Below are 23,888 nucleotides of genomic sequence, written 5' to 3'. Positions count from 1 at the left end.
AATCTGAAGGTATACCATCATCATCATCATCATCATCAGCTTGATTTAGTCAAGTGCAAGACAAAAGCCTCTCCAATGTTTTCTCCACTATGAACTGTGGACTGTTAGCCTCTTCCATCCAAACCCAGCGAATCAACGAAGCTCATCCCGCCATATCGTATTCTGTCTGCCTCTTTCTCTTAATGCATCTCTGGACTGCCACTCGGTTACCCTGGTTGTCCGTATGTTGTCTCTTCCACAAAGGATGAGGCCTGCTTATATTCATCTATGTGGTGATTATATCCTCTACTATCATCTGTTCTCTTATCCATGAAGCTCACTTAATATATCTCCATATGACCCCCAGAATAATCCTTTCCATTCCTCTCTGAGGATTCCTTAGTTTGCTTTACAGGCATTTTGTCAAGCTCGATGTTTTTTATCCTTAAGTTAGAGCAGGAAAGACACACTGGTTATATGAAGTTCTCTTTTGGTACATTGTTAATTTTCTTATCATTCATGAAGCTATTTAGTTCGCCAAAAGCATTCCATCCCATTTTTATCCCACGCTGCCTGTACTGGCTGCCCTAGGTACATGCCTTCTCAGTACATTCTAGTTCTTCATCTCATAATTTTAGTGGACGGGTTAATACGTCTGTTAAACCTAACCTTCCCCTTCATGTTCATTTTCTTACCTAACTCCAGACTCTCCCTCTTCAAGTCGCGTATCATTGTAGTTCCTTTCCTGATTCACTGAGGACTATGGCGTCTGTAAACCTAAGATTCTTCAGTCACTCAGCATTTATGTTAATTCTCTTGTCATCCGAATCTTAATTTTTGAAAAACGTTCTCCAGGCACACATTGAATAATGTGACAAATTGTATCTCCATGTCCAGCATCTTTATTTATTGGTATTTTCTGTTTGTCCTTATGAAGTTTTATGTGGCTGTTCTATCTCTACGAATATCTTCTACATCTGGAACTAAGATAAGATTCTTCTACACCTTGTCCTCGAACTGCTCTCATCACTGCAGCTGTTTCAGCAGAATCAAATGTTTTCTCATAATAAAAAAATATCATGCACAAAGATTCTTATGTTCTGAAGTTTTCTTGATCACCTGATTCATAACTTGGATATGGTTTGTTGTCGAGTAACCACATCAAAATCCTGTCTGCTCTCTTGGCATGTTTACATCTAAGGTGAGATTAATTCGATTTGCTAGAACTTTTATGACAAGTTTGTACGCAACAGACAGAAGAATAACTGATTTTTTATGTCTTTGATATCACCTTTTTGCGTGAAACAGAATGATAGACGATTTTTTTTTTTCCAGATAAGGGTACAGTTCTCTTTTCCAAACAATTCGTAAATAGTTTTGACAGGTAATTTAATGCAATGTCACTAGCATCCTTAATAAGATCATCAGTGATACCGCATCCCCTGTTGCCTTATTCCTCTTCATTACTCTCAAAGCATTCTATACCTCATCTCATGCAATGCTGGGGATAACTGTGTCTAATGTTTCTCTAATCTGAACTGACTCTTCGACCACGGTAGTGCTGCTGTGAAGTTTTGAACAAAATTATTCAGCTATTTTGACCACGTCATTTTTGTTCGTTACTTCTCCTTGAGTGTCTCTGAGAGAAAACGTTTGGCTTCTTTCTGTGCCAAGCCTACGTTTGGATGCCTTTATGTACCCTGCACTCCTTAAAGTTTCTTCACTTCTGTTCATGTTAAAGTTTCTGATATCACCAATTATATTGTTTCTGGTATTATTTTTTTACTTCAACTGCCTCAATGTGATGTCTTCTTGTTTTTACAATCACGTTCCTTCTCTTCTTTAGAAGTTCATTTTGTGCTCTCTGGGACCATCTTCTGTTGTGCCGTGGATCTATTCCTCGTATTTCTAAGCTCCTTCATTTACTATTCTCGTGAGGTTTTTGTTTATAGATTCTGTGTCGGTGCTTACGTCACCCGTCAACTGTGAGTATTTATCCCGAATTAAGAAGCTAAATTCTGCCGTCTGCTTTGGCTGCTTCCTTTGGTTTAGCCTTTCGCTTTGTCTTCTGATATATAGTACTACTTGGCTTCTCACCATTTAGTGAATGCTTCGAAAAAAAAATTCTGCTCAGTGCAGTTACGTTTTGAAGTGTACCGGTTTGTGATTTGTCTGTAGGATGATTTTTTTTTTTCTTTCCACTTTGTGTTTCATCATTTGGACCCTTCCAAGTCCGCTGCATACAATGTTTCTTTTGAGGGAATGTGTTCATCACTCTTAGACTGTTCCTTTCAGCAAATTACACTTGCATGTTTACCTCTTGCATTCTGAGTATCTTTTCCATAATGCCCTACTGCAGTCTAACTTACTCTCTGCCAATCTTTCCATTAGAATCTCCCATCACAAACGTATTCTGAGTTTCATGCTGATTCATTGCTTCCTCTGCATTTTCAACAAAATTTTCTACTTCAACATCTGAAGCTGATATTAGTGTGTAGACTTAAATTAATATTATCTTGAATCTCTTCTTCCGTTCAGTTATAGGTCTGCCACTCTCTCATTAAGTAAATAAGTACTTGTTAACCAGAAACCCTACGCCATGTCCCTTTTCTTGTTTACCTTTGCAGTGCAGTATATGACCATACTATTCTGCATATGCCTCACCTGATCTTCTGACCACGCTAAAACATAAGATATCACAATTACCATCTTTCAGATCTTCAGGAGTAATATATTAGTTAGCGTCACTAGCAAGAGTTTGGATGTTTTAAGATCCAAGATTCTGTTACTGAAGGAGTTAGCAGTCCACCATCAGAGATTCTTAGTCCTCCTGGCTTTGAAACAGGTCTAACCCCCGCCATGGTCAGCTACTCAATTTTTGCTTGGCACTAGGGGCCATAGTTTAGAAAGGAAGTTTGAGCCGGTACCGTACAAATGCCCAGCCATTTACTGCTAGGGGAACACTTTTCGTCTCATCCCTCAGTGATCCTGGCTAACATGATTGCACCTAACTAATATAGCTCAAATTATCTCTGGGATTAACCAGCTTCTTTACCAAAGCAATACAGTGTTCCTTTTATTATACAGTATACAGTGGTCCCTCTCGATTAGCATGTTTCAAGTTAGCGATTTTCGTGTCTAGCAGTAGTTTAGAAAAGGTACCAGTCCTGCTCATTAAGCGACTGTCTTACGGGTTTAGCAATGTGGGTCTAGAAATGCCTTGCCCGTCTGCCACCAGACCGCCATTGTTATCATTGTTTTGAGAGTCTGGCAACCTTGGGTGCTTTTTTTTCTCATTCAGTACCCAGCATTTGGCGTGTTTCGCTGGTGAGTAGCTGTAAAAGCATACAGTACTGAGTCTGTATAATGTATTGCTAATACACTGTGTTTCATTTTCATCACTTCAAGTAAGAAATCAGGGGTCAAAATGGTGACTTAGAGGATGAGAGCAGACTAACTGATATTTTCCCATTTAAAGTACACTTCGCATTTACCAATGGTTTCACCAGACTAATTAAATCGCTAAATGCCAGGGACCACAATATATATATACCCCTGTGTGTGTATATATGTATATGTATATATATATATATATATATATATATATATATATATATATATATATATATATATATATATATATATATATATATATATATATATATATATTGTTTCGTTTTTAAAGGCTCCAACATGCTTGCATGCGTCGGCCTTGGTCACCTAATGGCGGCTCTCCACGCTGCACGATCAATCGCAGCCTCCCTGTTCAATCCCTTAACCCTGAGGTCACACTTAATGACCTCGTCCCATGTCTTTCTTGGTCTACCCCTCATAACCCCACCCCGAATATTAAGACTTCTCACCTTCCTCACCCAATTATCACCCCCCATCCTCTTCACATGTCCAAATCATCCCAATCTACCTCTCCTCATCACAACACCAATACACTCCAGTCCCATCCTACCTCTCTTCCATCGTAAACCCAGCTCCCCTAGACCTTGCATGCAGGGACGCACTACACATCCACCTAATCATTGTCATTTCTGTACGTCTGAGCCGGCGAATATCCTTCTCCTTTACTGCCCAGGTCTCACTACCATACAACATTACACTCCTAACACATGTTGCATACAAAGACCCCTTAACACGTAGGGAGAGTCCTATCAATGTCAGGAGAGGAAAGAGCTCCCTGAACTTCTTCCAACCACTTCTCACCCTAGCCACAGGAAAAGTTCCAGCCCCACCTCCAGTACACAACATGTCTCCCAAATAACAAATCTTTTCCACACACACACACACACACACACACACACACACACACACACACACACATTTATATATATATATATATATATATATATATATATATATATATATATATATATATATATATACTGTACAGTACGTCTTTATTCCCAAATTCATGGAAAGAAGCCAATATCCACCCAATTACGAAGAAAGGAAGTTCCTCTGACCCCTCTCATTACAGACCAATAGCTGCCACATCTTCTCTTTGTAAGGTATTTGAAACTTTAATTAATAAGCACATTGTTAAACATCTTGAATCCAAGAACTTAATTAGTGATAGACAATATGGTTTTCGTCACGAAAGATCCACCATTGACATACTCAATCTCCTAACTCATACCATCCATCAATCAATTGATCTACATGGAGAAACTCATACAGTAGCTCTTGATATTTCTAAAGCTTTTGACAGAGTATGGCACCGTTCCCTGCTGTCCAAACTCCCTTGCTATGGACTAACGTCTTTTGTTCCTTTTATTTCTTCATATCTTAGTGACAGGAAAATAAGAGTAAAAATAGATGACGTATATTCCAATTTTCACTCAATTAACGTCGGTGTGCCGCAGGGGTCAGTTCTGGCGCCAACCCTGTTCTTGGTTCATATTAATGATCTCTTATCTGTCACCCACAATCCCATCCATTCATACGCAGATGACTCAACACTGCATAATTCATTCACACTCAGACACCCATTTACAAAGTCTAATATCTCTTCCTCTCAACTTAGTATAGCCATCTCCATAAATCAAGACCTACCTACGATCAGCGAATGGGGACAAAGCAACCTTGTCTCTTTTAATGCTAGTAAAACTAATTATACAGAATTTACTAATAGACAGATAATGTCAGTTCGTACATTACCTTCCGTGCCACTAATATTCCCATGTCCAAAAGTATTGAAATTCTTGGTGTCTCACTCAACAATGCCCTCAGCTGGACCTCTCATGTTAGATCACTTGCTAAAACTGCCTCTAAGAAACTTGGATTATTGTACAGAGTCCGTAACTTCTTTGCTGATGAGCAGTTGGCTATAATTTATACGAGTCATGTGCGCTCTCAGCTTGAATATTGTTCACCCTTGTGGAATGGATGTGGAGAGGTTGCATTAAAACAACTAGATAAGATTCAGAACAAAGCTGTTAGAATTATTAACAACCCTGCCATTACAAATAAACTACCTCCCCTGCAAGTAAGAAGGAATGTTGCCTCCCTTGCATTATTTTACAGATACTTTTTTGGAAAATGCTCATACGAAGTTGCATCCATGGTGCCACCTCTCCATGCCTTCCCTCGTGCTACTCAGGCATCTGGTAGCGCTCATGACTGGAATGTCACTCAGCCATATTGCAGAACTTCTGCCTATCAGAGTTCTTTCATTCCCCAAACTGCATCTCTTTGGAACTCGCTTCCCCAGAGTTGTTTCCCTCCAAATTTCAACCCACAACTGTTCAAGTCTAACTGTTACAGATATTTTATGAACAGAGGACACCAGTAATCTGGTGTATGGATTATTATTTTTTTATTCATTTGTTTTTCCTTTTTCAGTTCTGTTATTAAAAAAGTATATATATATATATATATATATATATATATATATATATATATATATATATATATATATATATATATATATATATGTAAAATTAACAGATAGATAGATAGATAGATATCAGGTAAATTGCTTAACATTTTGAGATTATGATGATGCATTCATGCATCATTTCAAAGCCAGCCTCAGAGATTCCGATGACTCATTCATGCATCATTTCAAATTTAACCTCAGAGATTCTGATGACGCATTCACAAATTATTTTAAGATACTTTTGTAATACTGTATATTCATCATAAATCACGTTCAAGTGTCATAACAAAGATATTTGAGCGTGATATCACGGAATGTTTTGTTGTGGGTACTGAATGGCTCAAGCAAGATTTATATATCTTTATTCCTTTAGTTTTGGCAAATATTTTTTTCTCGGCAAGGTATAACATTTTTGGCTTTTGCCTAACTTCAACTCATCGTTTCAACTTTTTATTTCCTTTGTTTTCCTTTTTTGAAATACTCTGATAAAGTACAAATATTCAGCTTTAAAATGACACCACCACTAGCATTCTATCATGAATAGTGTATTTACACAAACCCATCAAACAAAAATATCACCGCACGAAGATGTGGGTCAGAGTGAATGCGGCTGACTTTTGGACAGACGTAACCTAACGTGGACTGAAACCTGATAGGGTCATTTTCACGTGAGTCCTTGATATTCTCGTTTTCACAGGGAAAATCGAAAGACAGTAATATTATCCCAAGAGCTTTTGTGTATTTAGATCTACAAAGGAGAACAAAATGGGGGAGGAAGAATGCACCTGCCATTTTGGAGGGCTGCAAAAACCCCAAAGGACCTCATTAAATCACTGGCAAAAACCAGAGTTCTAAGTTACATCTCTATTCCTATGTAAATCTTCTGCGAACTTCTCACTTTATAATCGTTTCATTCTTTGCTGTCTATAAAATCACTGAATGAAAGTTATTTGTTTCATTATGTATTTTGCTCGTAAACATGATTATGAATATACTGATGATTTACATGAAATTAACAATGCAGGCTTAGAGCCCTGGTAGTTTTCAGCAACTTTGCGGCTTCCCTAGTGATTTTTGGAGCGTTAGCCTCTCTATATAAAAATGGCAATAGTACTCTGTGTTCTTTACTTTGTTCACCTCTGAAGATGTGAAAGTGTTTCGGATATTTCGTATATCGTTTTTCCCTGTGTGTGTGTGTGTGTGTGTGTGTGTGTGTGTGTGTGTGTGTAGGGGAGACTGAGGTAAGTTGATCCCTGGAGTTTGTTGTGCCATCTGCTCCAGAAGCTTTATGAGAATAGTTGTATGGGAGGTGGCATCATCTAGTGATTACTAATAACATAGCTTTGTTATTGCTGTAAGGAGCCAAGAGTCTCAGAAGAAGGCTTGAATGTTCTGACAAAAACTCTATTTATTGGCAATAAGGAAAATATTTGTTGGTAATGATAAGTGAATTTCCACTACACGTGCTTTAAATATTTTTCATAATTAATAGGTGTCACAGAATAGTTTGTACTTCTGTGCTTTTATCATTACCTGCTGAACTTGACCTCCATGCACCAATGTATACACAAATGTTAAATCATTCTGGAATCAGAACTGAAACATATAATGGGGTAAGTTGGACCAATCAAACTTGGGTAAGTTCAGCCATGGTTCATCTTACCCACATCTGTTTATCAGCTGCAACGAAAGATTTTAAAAGTATTTTTAACTAGTTTTTTTTTTTTTTTTTTTTTTTTTTCAATGTAGAGCTTGGGGTTTGATTAGTTATATTGGACAACCAAGGCTAGTAATCTACAGTGTGTATAACTACGCAAGTGTTATTTGCATTCAATTTCACGTCAAAATGCGTAACTACAAACGAAAGACCGCCAAAGGCAGCACTCCTGAAGCTGTGCTCAAACGTGCAGATGCAGCAATTCATGGGGGAGGCCCAATACGAGGTGTCACAAAAGACTTCAGTATGATACAGTAGAATGACCCTCATCGGTACATCCAGAAGCTAGAGACAAACCTCAATGCTGTTACAGAATACAAAGCTGCAGCAAAGACACAAGCAGTATTCCTACCTGAAATGGAAAAGGACATGGCAAGTCATATCGAACTATTAACAGACATGTTCCACAGCTTGTCTTCACAGAAGTGCTGCAGCCTTGCATACTGTATGAGTTTCCATCAAATAATGAGCTGAACATTCCAGAAAGCTGGGAAAGAAAGCAGAAGGCTGGCATAGACTGGTGGCTAGGATTCCGGTCTAGACAACCCCTTGCTATTCGGTGCCATCCTTCGTTCGAGCGACCCCTGGGAAAACAAAATCTCCAGGATGGAAGAAAGGCCACACAACAATTCTCACAGAAACTCCCATCCGAGATGAGTCTACTGAAATGAAGAAAAGAGGAAATTGAAAACAGACAACATTAGACCTGGAGTGAAAAAAAAAAAATGTTATTCAAGAAACGATGGACACAAGTCAAGAGGCCAGAGCTTATTCACCTAATCACCAGTTCTTCTGGTTCAGAATCTGAATGTGAATTTGATAAGGAATAGGATGATGGAAAAAAATCATGAAAGGACATCATGGAGGGTGACTCTGTCGTTATTAAAATTGCTGGGAAATCACACACTGTGCATTACATAGGCTGTATTGATGCAATGGATGATGATGACTATGAAGGTATCTTCCTGTGGAAAGTTCCTGGTCGTGTGAAGTGTTAGGATCCCATTTTTTTTTTTACTAAATTCCAACGATGAAGCTTCGTTCCCGAAAGAGGACATCATCTATAAACTTTTTCAGCCAAAAACTGAGATCTGCTCGATATAGTGATGAAATGATGATTGCCAAATGTAACCCAAGCATCTGGAATCAGAACTGAGACGTAAAGTAAATTTGTCTCACATTTTACTCTTTCGCTGAAGTTTTTAAGGAATATAGTTCCTTTGATTTAAATCTTACTAATACTTCAAAATTTACATATCATTTAGTCATTTTAATTCACGAAACACCGCAATAAAAGGTTCTATGTTAAATATTTTGTGACATAAATGTTAAAATTACCCATCGTAATTATAGTTCTGAGTGGATTATCAACTTGCCCCACAGCGTGGATCATGTTACCCCATACATGAGATAAGATGAGCCACTTGACCCCCCAAAAATTGTTGGCATTCAATGATGTCTGTGCTGATGCTGTAAGAAATCACTGTCAGAGGCCCATGACAAGTTATACTATGTGTTATGATATGAGCCATCTTTCTTGAATATATATTTAAGATAAAGCACTGCTGAATGGAAGAGATGACTCAACTTACCCCAGTCTCTCATCTATCTATCTTTCTATCTATCTATCTATATATGCAAAGCTATCACGTTCGTAACTCCCCAGATATTCTAAGACATTCCTTACCGTCTCTGTGAGCATTCATCTACATTCTTCTATTACAACCCTTAACAGCCGTGTACCATTACATATATATATATATATATATATATATATATATATATATATATATATATATATATATATATATATATATATATATATATATATATATATATATCCCATTGGAGCCCGGTGTCCAGAATATTGGACAGAACTGGGATTTTTCAAGTCTTTATAAAGTAGGGAACCCCCGAGTAGGGACCTATGAGCTTCGCGACTATGAGCCGATAGGCGGAGGGCGGTACGCTTAGGACCCAGCCAGCGCCATGCCTCGCCCAGCACCCCGGGGATCCAATGGGATATATATATATATATATATATATATATATATATATATATATATATATATATATATATATATACTTACGTCGATCACTTTCATTGCTGTACAAAACATAGTCACATCCTTCTTCCACTACAGCTTACTGGTATAATAGCAGTGATCTAAGGTTTCTTATATTTTTCCACCTAACACTTCACTGCACTCTGTCCACTACATCTAACAATCTAAACATATGCTTCTTCATCACTGATGCCTTCCCATTTTTCAACCACTTCAGTGTTCTTCGTTTGTGTCAGTCCACAATGCGTCACCAAATTATTATTCAGTACATACTTTGTAGCGGATTGAGAAGTTACTAGTTACTTTTTACTTTCCGTATGTGAATATATAATGAACAAAATACTTATGTACTTAAGTACATTCACAGCACAATATGTATACTTTAACCTGAGAAAAATAATGTGAAGGAAATATTACTAAGTCTTTAACTTAAATAGCAAAGTTGGTTACTTTTAACAAATCTGATAGCAAGAAAAGGAAAATGGGTTAGAAAATGAGGGTATGGGAGAGCTGGATAAAACAGGAAGTGAGAGTAGACAAAAATCAGGCACAGGGAAGCAGGAAGAAGGATAAGGAAAAAAGAATGAGGGGTAAAAGAACTATGGGAAAGATCTGGAGTAAGAGAAATGAGACATATGGAAAAGCAGGAGGAGGGAAAAAAGCTGAAGCAAGAAAAAATGACCACTGAAGAATTGATGGGCATTCGACAGCAAGGATGTTTATAAGAGGCGATGTGAGTAGGAGGGGAGGTCATGTACGTTTAGATAATGATAGAAGGACGTAGTGGTTTAGACGAAAAAAGGTGTAGTACGAAACGCCAGTTAAAAGAGTAATTTCAGTAAGAATACGAGACTGATTAGCACACTAACATCTATCTATCTATCTATATACCTAGGCTGCTTCCCCCAAGGAAAGGGAGGTAGCCGAGACAGGACGACTCACTCTCCATTTACTCATCCATTCAAACACATTCATTCGCATCTTAGCCCCAAAGGGGAGAACGGACAGATCCTCACCGCATCACACCGCACAAGGGTCAACTGCGCAATGCAAGCAGTAATTAAAAAGGATAGGTTTCATGGAAAATATGGGGGAAGGAAAAGGATTAAGTCAGAAATTAGTATGTTGAAGAGTATTTTTAATGCTCGGATATACCGTTAGATAAATAATAATTCAGTATAGGCAATATTTTTTTATCTATAACTCGGTTGAGGGGATAAGAGAAGGAAATAAAGAAGGATGGATATAGGGAAGGGGTTAGGGGAAGAAGGTAGATGCAGAGAAGGGAAACTGAATAGGGCAGACGAGGTCAGGTGCTCAAAACAATTATATATTGAGTTTACGTTGGTGAGTAGATCGTTGTTTTAAGTCCGGGTTGTGGGTTGCAGCAGAACACCCACAGAAGAGAAAGGAGGAAGAGAAAATACGGAGCTAAGAGAATGGCGAGGAGAAGGGACAACAAAGTATTATACAAAGCATAAGAAAGTAAACAGCAGCAGATCGTCCGATACCTACGAGCTTGTTTATTCAAGGGCATGACGCGGAGGGTGACAGTGAGATAGAATCTTATGTATTGTACAGTCGTTGCGTTATGAGGAAAGTAAAGCAGAAGAACCACACATACACCCACTTCCACCTTCACTTCCTCGTCAAGCCTCTGTTAGCACCATCCCATTCAGTCAAAACTTCAAATGAAATGGGAAGCATCTTCATGTGCAATCCCTTCCAGTTCCACGTCTACAGGCTGTCCTCATGTTCAGAAAGGTGTGGAAGCGCTGTGTTTACAGTATATAGGATGGGCCTCTTTATAGGAGATACATTGTATATGGAGATACATTATGTAATATATGCAACTGCTAAGAACAAACTTTTTTTTTTTTTTTTACATATTTTGCCTACCCCATGTCTCTGAGGTGACTTAAATGACAAATTAGGTAGAAGCTGATGATAGATTACGTTGGACAGCCTGAGGCAAGAAATTAAATAGGATAGCCTAACAACCTCTGTGTACCATAATGAATAAAACAGGATCATAAAATAAATCAAAACAAAAATATATAAATATGTTGGGCAGCCTGAAGGTGTAAAAACAAATGAGGTAGTGGAAATAACAGAAGAGCTACGATTGCGGGACAGGACTAAGTAGATTAGCCTGAATGGTGAATAAATGTGTTTAACAATTATAAATTTTTTTCCATATCCTAAATTAAGGCTACCTTCTTAGGTACAAAAAAAAAAAAAAAAAATACATTCGTTAGCCTTACTAAAGCTGTTTCGAAACAGAAACCGATTCAGATGATGACGTCCTATCTGAGCTCGAGGTTCAGAAGTACTTGTTTCACAAAGCATGAATAATGAAAGGTGTTACTGATGGTGTATGCTTCCTTTCGTTAACCTGTTTACAAAACCTTGGTAATATTACTAAAACACTGAAGAAAGCACCATTTAGTGTTTATGAAAATACATTTCATTAAAAAATATTGGATATCATGAAACTTCTAACTGTGGAATATATACTGCACCACAAAATGCCGTAAGCAGGACAAGAACTTAAAGTAAATATAGCATTAATACGAGACGATACATTTATTTCCCACGTAATTCACAGTATATAAAATAAATAACAACTTGAGAAATTTCGCTTGAGAAGACAAACAAAAATTATATAATTTGTTGTGGCCATAATTCACACTGTGTTATGGACGACGAACTCAAAAATTTAATAAAGATGATTTGAAGAAAAGGCATTCGAAAAAATTACAAGAAAATAGAATATAATCACGTGAATAATTAAAAATATTATAATAATTTATTAGTTCCAATAAGAACTCACAGTAGCGACGGTAGTGAAGAAAGGACTAAGCCTATGGGAGAAGAATCAAGACACAGCTCGGCTGAATTAAAATAGGCTCCATATTGCGGGGGTGCCTACGATATGCCGCAGAGGGATAGATGTAGAAAATCAAGTAAGGATTCGTGAAAATTATCCCGTTGAGATTCCGACTTTATGTAAGAAAAATTCTTAGACTGTCTGTCAGGTGGTTTGGCCTTACGGAGAGATACTAATTTGAAAAGTTTATAAGAATGAGATATTTGGAATGAAAAATGGAGAAAGGCAGAGAATAAGGTGGTCAAACAGAGTGGTAGAGCATGATGAAGAGCAGGTTTCGGGGGAAGTGAGTTCGTCCTGAACAGAAAAGAAGGTAACAGAAGATCCTCTTGCCAAAGCCATTTCTCACAGAATGCAACGTTAGGAAATGCGAAGCCAGGATAGGCAGAGAAAATGAAGCCTGTGGAGGGCGTGTAAAGATATAAAGAGGATGAGGAAGTAGAGAAAAGGCTGAAAAGTGGTGAAGAGCAAGGGATACGGGAGAAGACTCAAAAAGAGGGAAGATAAAGAGAGAAGACGAATTATGAGAAAGACCTGAAGCCCTTGGTAAAGATTTGAATAAAATGGGGAAGAGAGAAAGACTTGTGAAGAGGCAGGGAAACCGCGGAAGACTGGTGAAGAGAAGTGGGATATGGGGAGAACGACGAAGAGGAAAGGTAAGTGTAGATGACTGGTAAAGAGGCAAGGGGATTGGGAAAATCTGGTGAAGGGGAAAGGGAATCGGGAAAGACTGGTGAAGAAGAAAGGGAATCGGGAAAGACTGGCGAAAAGGAAAGGGAATCGGGAAACACTGGTGAAGAGGATGGGGAGGAGGGAAAACTGATGAAACGGAAGAGAAAATGAGGACGACTGATGAACAAGAAGGGGAAATCGGGAAGGTTGATGAAAAGCAAAAAGAGGTGAGAAGGCTGATGAAGAGGAAAAGAAAGTGGGGAAGAATGATGAAGAGAAAGGGAAATTTGAGAAGACTGACGAGGAGGAAGGGGAAATAGGGAAGAAAAATATAACAAGGAAGAGAAGTGGAGAATCATGATGGAGAAAAGGGGGAAGACTTGATATTACCGAGACTACAGAATGATAAACAAAACAAAAAAAACAAGATTTATGCCAAGGATAGGTTTACTATGTATTTTGTAGTATCGGGAGGTAAGGCTCAAGTGCATAATACAGTAAATCATCATGAATGTTGCATTTATTGATAACAGTTACTCTCAGTCATCTGTGTTTATCTCCAGTATCATAAATAATGTTTTTCCCTTTCAAAAGAGGAACAAAGTTATTGTCATAGCAGTACTGGCAATTACTCCCAACTCTTAAACACACACACACACACACACACACACACACACACACACACACACACACACACACACACACACACACACACACACACACACACGCACGCACACACTCACACACACACACACACACAAATTCCGTTCCCAACAAAGCAAAACTCTTTCTCTTCTCTTCTACAGAATCATATGTAAACTCATCACCACAATTCATACCACCTCACACATAATCGCGGCTGCTGTACAGTAGCTTCTTTACTTAAATCCCATGAGATCACACACACACACACACACACACACACGCACCTGTAGATGGGCTCCTTGTTGTCATTCCTGTACCACAGCACCACGTAGACCATATCGGAGGGCTGGATGCTGCCTACCTCACAGGGCAGCACCGCCTCCTGGCCAGACACCGCCTCCACGCGCCGCCACACAACTGCAACAAACAATAAGTCAGTGGCAGAATGGCTAATAGGCAGGTAAGTCCTAAGGAGCTAGCTAGCTAGAAAGATAGGAAAGTTCACATATTTAGATAAAACTGTGTTTATGTATGTTAGAAAAAAGTCTGCTTAGAAGTAAGTGACTTAGTTAGGATGGGTATTTTAAACTTAGAAATGATAAATGAACGTGCGAAGAGTACTAGAAAGTGACAGGAGAGATGCGAGAATGAGGAAGAGAGTAGGCAGACACAGAAAAAGTGTGGTAAACGTGAAGGAAGAAGTATGCCTATGAGTGAATGAGAGTTGCCTAGAACATTAACACCCACAGAAACATACCAGCTTTACTATTAGTAATGTGTTCTTTTTTCGTATTTCTACGATTAGAAATTCATCATGAATATACTCCTGTAATTATGTTCTTATATCATTTCTAATTGCTGGGCAGTATATAGTTTGTATAACTTAACTATTTTCATGATTTTTTTTCCCGTGTGTTATGGGAGTGTATATTACAGTGCACTCTCAGTCCTAAATTAATCACCAAAAGTGGTAAGGTAAAGCTCGCAAGAAAACTAACTTAACTTTACTGTACCCTATAACATACACACACCAAGGAAGAAACCAGGATTCGTTTTACAAGAAAGGGAATTCATATAGGCCTCAGAATACAAATATAAAACGAATTATTTCTTACCTGACCAGAATACACTCAGTGGAGGCTAAGTACTCACAAAGGTCAAGGAAACTTGGAGAACTTGTTGATGAGATAATCCAGCTATAATTCACACACTAGTGTAAATGAAGAAGTGAACCGAAAATGGGAAATGGTGCTCAGACAGTGTGTTTTGTAATCAAAGTCACATATAGAGTAATGTGTGAAAATATGAGGAAAAGTGCAACACAATGTGACAAAGTATCATATGTCAGTAAGTGACAAAAAGTGTGAAAATGTGACAAAATGTGTACAAATGTGAACAAATGTGTCAAAAAATGTCTCACTCACATTGTCGCCGAGCTTATAAAGCAGACTTACTCCGCCTTTCTCGGCTAACTGGCCACTAGGCTGTCTTAAGTGCAATCTTCAGCCACTTACAAACAATAGAGGCACCTGCTACCAATGGGAGCCTTACACATACTACACAAAACCTATGGCGTGCCGTCAAGAATGCCAAAAAAAAGCTTTATTCAGACTTCTATTGGCAAATACTCTCATTTTGCTCCTCCGACACTATAAGTTACACCCACTAAGTTCAAGGAAAAGTATCTGTGGAATTTATGGGAAAAACAACTAATGTGTTATCAGTCCAGAAGGCAATATTGACCACTGAGTAAATACAGCTGGGGTCTAGGGTTACCCTTACATCCAGCAAAACTGATAAGACAAATATTTATCTAGCGGCTCACCTGTCTCCTTTCATTATCACCTTATCTTCTATTTCACCATTTGCTACTGAGGTAAATACGCCAGTGACACGTGATAAATGGAATTTTGACTTCTGTGAAAAAAACAAACGACTTTCATATCAAGGTGTTCCTCCTGATTATTGCATATTCTAACTGCTAAATTATTCATTGACTTTTTTTGGGGAGGGGGGAGGGAGCTTTACCAACATTATTTTTTCCTGTGCACACTAGCTCTGCCTCAGGGTCAGGTGTTTCACAGAAATGCTAATTCTTACTGTACTTGGAGTAGGTTGCCTACTTACAAGCGTAAGTAGGCAAACTATACATTCCTATTTAGGCGTTTACTGAGATGAAACATAAGGCATTCAGTGTTTGGCCATATTAGAAGACTGCACTGTTTTCAGGCAAAGTTGTTTCATCATTTTCCACTGTACCTAATACAACTCACTCAAAACCAGTGTTCGAGATGTGGGGGGGGGGTCTGACTCCTCAAATACATCGGAGACCCGTGGAAATAGAGTGTATAGGAGGTTATAAGAAGACCCCGTTAAATAAAATGTTAATTATTGTTATGAGGAGCATATTTCTGTTTGATATATGGTCATGTGATAAGTGAATTAAAACATCGCTTTTACTCTGGTGAAAGTTAGGAGACAGTAATTTATGTGCACCCTATTAACTATGTTCATCACACTTTGAAGAAGACTTAGTTGAGTTCGTAATCTTGTCCCAAAATATATCACATGATGAAATTGGCCGTCATTATGCAGTGTGATTTTCGGATAAATTTAAAATTTATCATCTTTATTAAAGCTGTATTTAATATTTTTTCCAAGAAAAATTTGAATCATGCTTCCCAAGAGCTGGCAATTCGGGGGAGGCTTTGAAGATGATACGCACAATATATAACTAGGAAAAAACAAAAAAGTCTGTGATATCGGCAATACTTCATCATGATATGTGAATCGTTCTTTGGTATCCATTACTGCATGTGGCCACATACTGGCCCACGTTCAAAAATATTTATCGAAATGGACTTAGAGCACCCAGCTGAAAAAGGTAGCACCCCACTCCCACTTGGAGGGCCACTTTTGTCAAAGATCATGACCCTGCCACCCCTATTATATCTGCCTGTTTCGAACACTGCTCAGAGCATTGTTTCTTTCCAAATCCAAGGCATTTTGACTCAAGTTCGTGTTGCTTCTCTTATCCTCTTCCATCCGCAGCTCACAACCAAGTAATAATTCAGTTATTTTCTTAGAACAAACAGTGACCAGATAGCCCAAAGAACAGAAAGCGATGTTTTTTGTTGATTTTCTCCAGTCGAGCAAACCCATTAACCGCAGACAAGCAATCGCCTCTGCAGGCCCGTCCCGTGCAGGACAGAGTGTGCAAGCTTGGTAACCGATTGGACACCGCATCTGCGTCTCCACTCACTTAGTAGGGATATCATAGTAGGTCTATATCACCTCCCCAGTAATGCGATAAGGAGTACAGGAATGATAATCACTAAGTTCGTAGACCAATATACCCATTAATTAGTCACTGAGTGACTCCAGAAATAACTGAGAACAGATATTACAGTATAAAGTATCAAAATGGATTCTTGTTTCAGAAAAGGAAAGTAAAATACAACTTAAATCCTGGTAACATTATAATAATTATACACAATAACAGCCCAAAATAACTCCGTAATATGTGTGTTGGGGAATGAATTAACCTGCTTGATACCCACCTGTACCAGTGATTCTCAAATTGTTTCACTTCATTCCCCACGTGTGGGGATCCTAACATTCTCGTGGGCTCCCTTCAATTTTTTCTCCAGTCCATCAAAAATAATGATGAAAAAAAAAAAAATTTGTACCCCACATTTATTTTAATGCTTACATCAAACTGGACTGCACATTTTGTTGCATATCAAAGGTATGGATGATACTGTTTGCTTTCAGTAAGTCGACTGATTCAAGGTTGAGTCACTGATAACGCACATATCATATCTGGGTCCACATCCAACTGATTTCGGATTTTACTTTTTATGTCTAGAAGGGTAGAGAAATCAGATTCATATAAGTATGCTGTGGAAAATGGCAACAGAATTCTAAGTGCGATTTCACAGACACACTCCGATTTACTTTTTACGCTAGCCAGCCATCGTCCGCCTAAAGTGCTGCAGTGGCACCCTTGGAGTGAATGGCTCTCAGTTTGAGAACCAGTGGGCTCTGTACACAGTCAGAATGAAAATGATAACTTGCTTAAGATATTGGAATGTTTCATTTTAAATGTATGTTTGCAAGGCACTGGGGGTAGAGCGATGTGATGAATCATGAATTTGCATTGGGGTTCCCCGATACTAAAGATAAATTATCAATAATTTTGATAGTATTTGGTTATAGCCTACCACCACCACCACCACCACCACCACCTCTCTCTCTCTCTCTCTCTCTCTCTCTCTCTCTCTCTCTCTCTCTCTAAGGGCTTACCAAAGGAGACAGCAGGGAGAGACAGCCACTCTTTACACCACACTTAATACCAGATGGAATCAAAGTAGTGAAAGATACATTTTATTTCCCAGTGTTGGATCCAGTAGTCAAGGAAGAAGAAGAAGGAAAAGAAGAAGAAGAACAGGAGGAGGAGGAGGAGGAGGAGGGAGTAGTGAGTAAGAGGGGAAAGAAAACCGACACTGGGGTAATAAAAGTGGAAATGAGTATTTGTTGGAATGAGAATAGAATGACACATAACAGAGAGAGAGAGAGAGAGAGAGAGAGAGAGAGAGAGAGAGAGAGAGAGAGATGAAAATGGAGAAATTTGTAGGAAATAATTGAGTTCGATAGGATAAAGGTACGGGGGAACTTAAAATATGATAAAAGATCTCAACACAGCCAGAGATGGTGTGGAAAGAAAAGGATATAAAGGACATTTCTAGAGACAGAAAACGATTAGAAAATATTAAAAAGACATTGAGGTATCGAGAGGAACAGTGAGACAAAAGAGAATACGTTATTAGAAAACAAAGCAGAAGAATGAAGGAGGGAGGAAAACGTGGAAAAATCAAGTATATACAAGAATATTAATAACAGAACGGAAGATGAGAAAATTTATGTAACTCTGACAGCTGTTCTCTAATAAGATGATGAAAATGAAAGTTTTGTTTGTTGGTTTGTTTAATATGCTGTGAGTGCCCTGTCTCTCTCTCTCTCTCTCTCTCTCTCTCTCTCTCTCTCTCTTAGGGATCTGTTACAGGGCCTGTTGTTTTCAAGATGCCTAACTGACATTGATGACTCTGATGAAGCTTGACGAAACTTTATACCCAATAAGATATTAAGTATTATAATACTAATGTTATTTTGGTTGGCAATGACACGCAAAGTTTGCCATAATATTTAGATAATAAGGCTAAAATGGGAATTGCAGTAGAATATCTCATTTAACGATTGAATGTCAGATTCAGAATATCAAATTACTTTATAGCTGGGTACGAAGTGGCATCGCATAGATTTAAAGAGTGGCATGGAGTAAGAATCATTTACTCTTTCGAACGCATTGTGAAGCAAAGAAGTTCAGACATGCAAACCTAGTCGGTGCTGGCTTCTGTCGTCAAGTGCCTGGTGATATTACCACTGCAGCACAGATGCTTCAGCTCCCAAGGGGGTTCAACTGTGCCCACAAGGTGTATCATCGGTGCTCCGATCATCCCTCGTACTAAAAAAGAAAATGAAAAAGAAAAAAAGAGGGGAGCGGGGAGAGACCAAGGCACCAAAAAACGAATCGAAGGATGGCGTAAAATCATGTCAAAATACACCTAGAAAAGTTCCAGCAAGAACCTGTTTGACCTTGTTCATCTGGTATCGACAGTACTTCCTATGAATGGCCCTATAGTTATTTTTCTTCTGATATAGATTCTCACACTGTTCTACCTAACCGATCCACTGGCGGTATCACATTATCCATAATACTTCAGCCTCTCACAAACCCACCTATGTCCTCATTTCACCGTGACCCTTGCTCCTGATCCTCAAATCCAAGTTGTTCCATCAACCTCGCTCCTCTCTCCTCGCACTGGATCCGTTACAGAGGCCTTCCCTATTGGTAACTTCCCCTGTACTCTTCATCTGCATCTCCCCCCTCCCCAGCCTCATAACACGTCAGTTCAGTTCCAACCGTTTCTTCCACATCTCCCAAAGTCCTTCCTGAAGCAACCCAGATCTTGCAATGCTCATTCATAACCATCCCCAGCACACTGTCACGCCATAATCACCTAAGACAGAAGCACCTTACTCAACCAGTCAGTCCGACACAGTTTATGGGCAGATAGCTGTGTATCTAAATTACTTCTTAAAATTGGGGAATCTCTTCATACACTGCACGTTGCGCTGGCAACAACAAAGGTGTTTTATGGCAGATAGATAAAGCGTATGGAAGGGTACGGGTGCTCAAATTAAAATAACTTGATTATCACCCTTTGATTCACTGGAATTCGAACTTCTTAGAAATACCAGATCAGGGCCATGACCACCCGATGCGTTGGTGAAATACAGCAAGACACCACCAACCAGCACACACTATCCAAAGACACCTGGAGCTGGGCAAACACCGGTTAGGGTGCGAGAGGGACAACCACCCTCTGCCCACCATCAGAATCAACGTCCTTACCCTGTTACTGCTTGCCAATGGGGTCAATAGAAAAGGATATAAGATGTTAGCTGAGGTTAGGTTTGACGCTCCACAAGTACATTAAATCCCCATATTTCTTAAATTACTCATTATAATGTAATCTCTCTCTCTCTCTCTCTCTCTCTCTCTCTCTCTCTCTCTCTCTCTCTCTCTTTCTGTGTGTGTGTGTGTGTGTGTGTGTGTGTGTGTGTGTGTGTGTGTGTGTGTGTGTGTGTGTGTTTGAAGTGAGTGCAGTATCTCACGATATTAAGAGCACGGGATTCCATTATATACCTTTGTCATCCCACAGCCACCTCCGTAATAGCATCTAATTAACACCTTCATCAATATACAGTAGTGTCTTTTTTTCCCGTGAATTCTCTTACTATCGACCGTTATTCCCTTCGCCTCTTTCTCTAACACAGAATATTTCGGAACCTACATTTGTTTATTTTCATCACGGGATTCCGTCGTACCCTTCAACCTATCGTCAATTCTCCTTCATCCACCTACCAGCGAGGCGATACTCTAATCGCTTGCGACTGTGTGTGTCTCTCTCTGTTCCCAAAGTGGCTCAAAACCAAATGGGCAAATTGTATCCAACTGTGTTGGCAGTATCCGGGGATATGGCTTGTTGGTTAGTGATTTTGGCAAATCTGCGATGATATGCCTACGTTCGCCAGTGCATTACGGATGAAGGTCTACATTTTTTTTTTTTAGTGATGGCAGGCGATACACAACTATGGGCAGATGCTTTGTTTTTTAATTTTTTAATGTAGTCCCTGCTCTCCATTCTTTAGTCTTCCTTTTCCCCTATCCTATTTCTCTCTACTTCTATTCTCATCTCATCATCATTCACTTGTTCACCCCTGCAGTTTTTTCCATCCTCCCATTCTCATCATTCCATGTCCATTTCATTATACAGTACTTCATTTCTTTTCTGATCTGTTCCACTGTTCCTATATTTTTTTCACCCCTCTGCATTATTTCTCATTCATTTTTAGTTTATTCACCAATTATTCCTTTCCTTTTTTTCCTAGGCCTGTATTTCTCTCTCTTTGTACATTCTATCCTCTACCGTATCAATCTATCTATCTATTTATCTCTCTATCTATCTGTCTTTCTGTCTGTCTATCTACCTATCTATCTATCTATCTCTCTATCTATCTGTCTTTCTCTGTCTATCTACCTATCTATCTATCTATTTATCTACGTATCTATGTATGTATGTATGTATGTATCTATCTATCTATATATACACCATCCACTCATCAATGTAGTGCTGCTTTGGGTGTCTTCCCTTTCCTCTCTTCCTTCCTTCCTCTTCTGTTTTTCTTTCCTTCATTCATTCCTCTTTCTTCTGCCTACAGGTGACTTTGCATTCCCTCTTCTGTCTTTCTTTTCTTCATACTTTCCTCTTGCCTTTGCCTATGGGTGATTCTACACTGAGTGACAAGCCAAATGGTTTCCTCTATACCAGGAAACCAATTACTGTACTCTGGTGGGTGGTAATCATATAACCAAATTATGGCGCCTGGTGGTTTAGTGGGTAATTAAGGCGCTCCAGTCGGATTGAGCCTGTGTAGGTTTATATCCAAGGGATGGTTGGGGTTTATTGCTCACACAAAGCCACTTACGGATGTGTGAGGCTGGTCACTCTCATCATAAATGTCAGGACCAATTTGCTTAGCCCCGGGCTTTTACGCTCCTCATGGGGCAACATAGGATTGGATGATGCATATATATATATATATATATATATATATATATATATATATATATATATATATATATATATATATATAATGTATGTATGTATGTATGCATATAAAATCACTCATTGCAAGTCCACTGCTAAACAAGGGCCTCCTACATCGTTTTCCAAGATTTCCTTGACTGAGCCAGTCTCTGCCAAGTTTTGCTCACAAAAATCTTTATTTTATCTTTCCGCCCCCTGGCTTGCTTTTTTCTGCTACTTTTACAATTTCTTGGAGTTCAGACAGTCTCTTGCTCCAACGGTTAACCCTTATTCTTGCTACGTGACCTGCCCACCTCCATTTCTCTTCTTTTATAACTTCTATAATGTCTTTGACTTTAATCTGCTCCCTCACCCAAGTTGATCATTTCATGTCTCCTAAACATACTTCCAACATTGACCTTTTCATTGCTCTTTGAGAACGGATTACTCGATTTTCCATCGATTTTATCAGTTTCCAGGTCTCTCAACCGTTCGTCATAGCTGGGATTATACATTTGTTATATACTTTTCGTTTCATACATATTGGCAAGCTACTTTGCATGATGTGTGTGTACTCGTATTTACCGAAACTTTACATCCAATTGTAATGCGCCTTTTTATTTCGATACCATGGCCTTTCGTTAGTTTTAGTATTTGTTCCAAGGAATTGCTCTCCTTCGCTTATTTTGATGACGCTCTTTGCTGGATTTGCGTTCAACATTAGTTTTACTCTGACTCATCTTTTTAGCCCTACATTGAGACTATCTTATTTCAGGTCATTTATCGTTTATTGCAATGTCTTTGCCTTTTCTGAGATTAGGACAATGTCATCTGCAATCTAAAATGATATATGTTTTTCCATCTATGTTCACTCCTTGTTCTCCCAGTCTAGCTTTGTAAAAATACATTCTAGGCATACTGTAAATAATTTTGGTGAAATTGTATCTCCCTGATGCACGCCCTTCTCAGTTTTAATTTTTTCCGATTCTTTGTGAAATTTAACTGTAGTGGTTAACTCTTTGTATATGCTCTCGAGCAGTTTTAGTGTTCTCATTCAGAGTGAATTTATGATGGGTATGTGCTCCACTGAGTCGAAAGCCTTTTCGTAATCAACAAAACCTAAGCACAGTTTTCTTTATTATATACTGTAGTTTTCTCAGTTAGCTGATACACTTTGTGTAGATGTTCAGCAGTCGATACCTGCATCGGAATCCTGCCTGTTCACGAGGTTGGTTTTCTTCCAAGTTTGTTGTTATTCTGTTAGCATGAACTTCAGTGAAGAGTTTGTAAGTTACTGGTAGTAAACCGATACGTGGATAGTTAGTAAGATCTTTTGAGTCGCCTTTTTTAAAAGGGAAATCTGCATTTGGGGATTTTTCTTTTTCTTTATACACTGAGTAAATAAATGGGCGAGCCTGTTCTGTACTTCTACTCCTCCATCCGACAGTAAATCTGATACTATTCTATCATCTTCTGTGGCCTTTCTTCTTTTCATACTTTTAGGAGAAATGTGTCCTTCGTCTGGTGTTACCTCGAATATTTCACTCGTGTCAACTGAAAAGTTAGCTAATGGTACTAGTGTCTTTCATCCCAGTTCTTTGTAAAATTCTTCAGTTCTCTTCCCCATCCTATCTCTACAATTAATGACTTCACAGTTTTTGTCTTTCAGTGATCAAACCCTAAAACAGTACACCTGGGTCTAAGAGACCCGGCCACGTTTTGCCACTTACTGGTTCAGCAACTACTATATGCCAGGGACCCCTGTCCTTCCTAATAGCTTCCTAAGTTTGGATGCCCATGCTAAAGGTGGCTGTGT

At 38.8% G+C, this 23,888-nt stretch overlaps 1 protein-coding gene across 1 annotated transcript in view; it reads right to left on the bottom strand.

Annotated features, from left to right (window-relative positions):
- Positions 1 to 23,888, bottom strand: part of LOC145415962 (protein turtle-like) — a 207,311-nt gene that overhangs the window by 177,339 nt on the left and 6,084 nt on the right. Inside the window, exon 6 of the mRNA XM_080285065.1 lies at positions 14,144 to 14,276. Within this exon, the coding sequence (XP_080141191.1) occupies positions 14,144 to 14,276 (133 nt within the window). The remainder of the gene's footprint in view (positions 1 to 14,143; positions 14,277 to 23,888) is intronic.

This window comes from Coenobita brevimanus, chromosome 104 (assembly GCF_032717465.1).
Source record: "Coenobita brevimanus isolate Jiangsu-jjx chromosome 104, ASM3271746v2, whole genome shotgun sequence".
Taxonomy (NCBI): domain Eukaryota; kingdom Metazoa; phylum Arthropoda; class Malacostraca; order Decapoda; family Coenobitidae; genus Coenobita; species Coenobita brevimanus.
Note: the sequence above shows the minus strand (reverse complement) of the source record. Positions and strands in the feature narration are given on the sequence as shown.